General features: G+C 38.2%; 1 protein-coding gene across 1 annotated transcript; it reads left to right on the forward strand.

Annotated features, from left to right (window-relative positions):
• The first annotated feature begins 1575 nt into the window (after positions 1-1575).
• On the forward strand, positions 1576-2514 carry OR2T60 (olfactory receptor family 2 subfamily T member 60). Its single transcript, NM_001390526.1, has one exon. The coding sequence runs from the start codon at positions 1576-1578 to the stop codon at positions 2512-2514; it is 939 nt and encodes a 312-aa protein (NP_001377455.1).
• The last annotated feature ends 1972 nt before the right edge of the window (positions 2515-4486 follow it).

Below are 4486 nucleotides of genomic sequence, written 5' to 3' on the forward strand. Positions count from 1 at the left end.
GAATTAAGAAAAAAATCCCATTAAATCAATAATTAAATGCCAACCTGGAGTGAAAGCAACACAAATGTCCATAAACGAAATGAATTAATAAGTAGAATGCAGTATGTGCGTATAAAGAAGTATTGTCTGCCCTTAAAATGGAAGGAAATTCTGACTCATTACAGCATGGACAAACTTCGAGGCATTATAATAAGTAAACTAATCAAAAACAACATGAAAGTAAGTGCTGCATGATTTCATTTATCTCATGTTCCTAGAGTAGTCACTTTTATAGAGATAGAAAGTAGAACAGCGATTTTCAAGGGCTGAGGAGAAGGGGTAATGGAGTATTATTGTTTAATTGGTAATAGTTTCAGTTGGAGATGATGAAGAGTCTGGAGATTAATATTCACAATGCAGTCACAACAGTATGAAAATACTTAATTCCACGGTATTGACAGTACACTTAAATTAATTTAAGAAACTTGCCAAACATCCTATAGTTACTGAGTTACCTATTGATTTTTAAACAGGGTTAAACTTCTGAAGGTTGAACATGGTCAACCTTCCAACAAAATAGTAATGAAAATAATGGAAAATAAGAAGGATTCGAGTCAAAGAAATACATTAGGAGGGTTTGAGGTATTTCAGAAGAATGACACTGAGGGCTATAGTTGGAAATGCACATAGCTATTAGTGGTTCAGACTGATTATTAGACATAAAGATAGTGTGCAGATCATGAAGTTTTGGAAAATATGAAATGCATTTGACAATGGGAATTTCCATGATATATTACTTTAAAACAACCAGCTAAACCTTCCAGTAGAATCTGGTAAGTAATGATGGTAAGATGAAGATCAAGCAATGGAATTAAGAATTGAGTGAGCCTTTTGCAATGCCTTTCTTCTTCTTGATTGACTAGTATGAGATGAATGTAAAAGGTGTGGGTAAAGAGAATGACCGTGGAAGAAGAGGACTCTTTCTGTCAGGTCACTTCACTGAATCACAACATATAATCGAAACTGAATTAGCCTCCTTACTTCTGCAATTATGGTTGTATTTATTTAACTAGCTACAACAGCTTTGGCTCCAGGATATCAGAGATGAAAATGCTTTTGAGGACTTAGATCCTCATGAAACTGAAGAATAAATTAATTCATCTCTGTATTTGAGTGAAGAAGTAAGAAGATTTTTTTTCTTTATCCAATAAAAGTTGTGTTTCTGTGAATTTGCAGGGAAAAATTCTCCCTACACAAAACATACTTTCCAGTTATGAAGGTTTAAACAGATTTATGGGATTACATTGTGGGGGGATACTACTAAGAAGGTCATTATTGTTTTCAATTTATAGCTTGGCAAAGTTAAAGTAAGTGCACTAACAATTTCAAATTAAGTTGTTTCCATCTACAGACTCAGTTCTTCTACTTCCTGTGCATAAGAGTATGTCATCTTATTTTGAAAGTAAAAATAACTTCCAAGATTAATTGATATCAAGAAAATTATTGGACTTAGTGTGTTGCAATAAAGTTTGGTACGCTGTGCATATGTAACCCTCATGTATTTCTCCATTTGCAGTATCACTCTTGTTTGAAATCATGGAAAACTGGAATATCACTGCAGATTTCATTCTCCTAGGTCTCTTTAACCACACTGGAGCCCACCGGTTTCTCTTTGTGTTGGTTCTGATAGTTGCTTTCACCTCCCTCGTGGGCAATGCCCTCATGCTTCTCCTGATTCTCCTGGACCCCCGACTCCACAGGCCCATGTACTTCCTCCTGAGCCAACTCTCCCTCATGGACCTGATGCTGATTTCCACCATTGTGCCCAAAATGGCCGTTGACTATTTGACTGGCAGGAAGTTCATCTCCCCTGCTGGCTGTGGGTTCCAGATCTTCTTCTTCCTCACTTTAGGAGGGGGTGAGTGCTTCCTCTTAGCAGCCATGTCCTATGACCGCTATGTTGCTATTTGCCATCCACTGAGATACCCAGTCCTCATGAGTTGGAAAGTATGCCTCAGTATGATTTTGGGGTCTTGGTTCCTTGGTGCAGTTGATGGACTCATGCAGGCTGCTGCTACCCTGAACTTCTCATTTTGCAGCACACATGAGATCGATCACTTCTTTTGTGAGGCCCCCACTCTTGTGCGTTTGGCTTGTGCTGACACTTCTGTCTTTGAGTATGTCATGTACATCTGCTGTGTGTTAATGCTCCTGATCCCCATGTCCCTCATCTTGATTTCCTATAGTCTCATCCTTGCTGCCGTTCTCCAGATGCATTCTAATGAAGCCCGCAGGAAGGCTTTTGCCACCTGCTCCTCACATATCTCTGTGGTGGGACTCTTTTTTGGAGCTGCCATTTTTACCTACATGAGACCCAAATCTTACAGGTCAGCTAAACATGATAAGTTTGTGTCAGCATTTTATACTATCTTCACCCCTATGCTAAACCCCCTCATCTATAGTGTGAGGAACAGTGAGGTCAAGGGAGCTCTGAGAAAGTGTATGGATCAGTGCACTGCCTTAAGTCTTGATTAACATTAGATTTATTTGCCCTAAAGTTCAAGATTGTACAATGTGTTTAGACAGTATATACTCATTATATCTTCATGTGTTATTTCTGTTTTACTTTATAATTCATATGGAACTCCATACTTTGGGATCATTTGCTAAGTTAATCGTCAATAAATTAGACTATTGATTATTAAAAACCTGTTAATCACAAATCCTTATTAAAATGCTTCTACACCCCACTGCACAATAAATATTTGTTCAAGGAATGAACAAAGTTTTCAAACAATGTTGAAATTTGTTGCCTTTAAAAAAAAATGATATAACTTAGGAACACTAGAATACTCACTGACATAGGCCTCACTTAAGCCAGTTTCCATAGTACATGCACTTGTAACTTGCATCCAGTATCAAGAGACAAACCCTTTGGGTTTTCCTGGTGGCTCAGATGGTAAAGAATCTGCTTGCAATGTGGATATCCAGTTTCATATATACAGTGAAAGTGAAAATGAAGTCCCTCAGTCGTGTCCGACTCTTTGCGACCCCATGGACTGTAGCCTACCAGGCTCCTCCCTCCATGGGATTCTCCAGGCAAGAGCACTGGAGTGGGTTGCCATTTCCTTCCCCAGGGGATCTTCCTGACCCAGGGATCGAACCCAGGTCTCCCACATTCCAGGCAGACACTTTAACCTCTGAGCCACCAGGGAAGACCACAAGACAAAACTGTTATTAAACCAAAAATGTCCCTCATGTCCTTTTTCAGTGAAATCACTCAACCCGGCAACAAATACTCTCCTGATTTGTATCTCTGTTATTTTAACATGTACTTGAATCTTATATCAACGAAACTGTACAGTGTGTATTTTTCTTGTCTTTTATATCTTTATTTCAAATTAAAAGTTTTTAAAGATTCCTACACAAATTTACACCATCAGCAGTTTGTTTCTTTCATCGCTAAGTAGTACTTTGTTATTGGTGTGAATCACCATTTATTTATGTATTATTTTCTTGATAGATATCAGGGCTATTTTCAGTCTGGAGCTGTTATGATTAAGCTCCTATTAATCTCCCTCTCTCTCTTTATTTTTTTTGGCTGTGATTGTATGTTTTTACTTTTTTGGTAAAAGTATGAATAAATTTTTAATTATCTGTTTTCAGTGTGGATATTGGATTTTAAACTCCTGCTAGCAGAATACATCAGTAGCAGTTGCTCCAAGTTGTTGATATTACTGTTTCTTTTTATTTTGTCTGTCTTATTTAATGTACTCATTTGGTCTAATTAGTATTTTCCTAACGTGTGATGATCCACACAGTCAAAGGCTTTGGCATAGTCAATAAAACAGAAATAGATGTTTTTCTGGAGCTCTTCTGCTTTTTCAATGATCCACAATAAACTGTGGAGAATTCTGAAAGAGATGGGAATACCAGACCACCTGACTGCCTCTTTAGAAACCTATATGCAGGTCAGGAAGCAACAGTTAGAACTAGACATGGAACAACAGACTGGTTCCAAATAGGAAAAGGAGTACGTCAAGGCTGTATATTGTCACCCTGCTTATTTAACTTCTATGCAGAGTACATCATGAGAAACGATGGGCTGCAAGAAGCACAAGCTGGAATCAAGATTGCCGGGAGAAATATCAATAACCTCAGATATGCAGATGACACCACCCTTATGGCAGAAAGTGAAGAGGAACTCAAAAGCCTCTTGATGAAAGTGAAAGAGGAGAGTGAAAAAGTTGGCTTAAAGCTCAACATTCAGAAAATGAAGATTATGGCATCTGGTCCCATCACTTCATGGGAAATAGATGGGGAAACAGTGGAAACAGTGTCAGACTTAATTTTGGGGGGCTCCAATATCACTGCAGATGGTGAGTGCAGCCATGAAATTAAAAGACACTTACTCCTTGGAAGAAAACTTATGACCAACCTAGATGGCATATTGAAAAGCAGAGACATTACTTTGCCAACAAAGGTCCATCTAGCCAAGGCTATGGTT

The sequence above is a fragment of the Bos taurus genome, chromosome 7 (assembly GCF_002263795.3).
Source record: "Bos taurus isolate L1 Dominette 01449 registration number 42190680 breed Hereford chromosome 7, ARS-UCD2.0, whole genome shotgun sequence".
NCBI classification, from domain to species: domain Eukaryota; kingdom Metazoa; phylum Chordata; class Mammalia; order Artiodactyla; family Bovidae; genus Bos; species Bos taurus.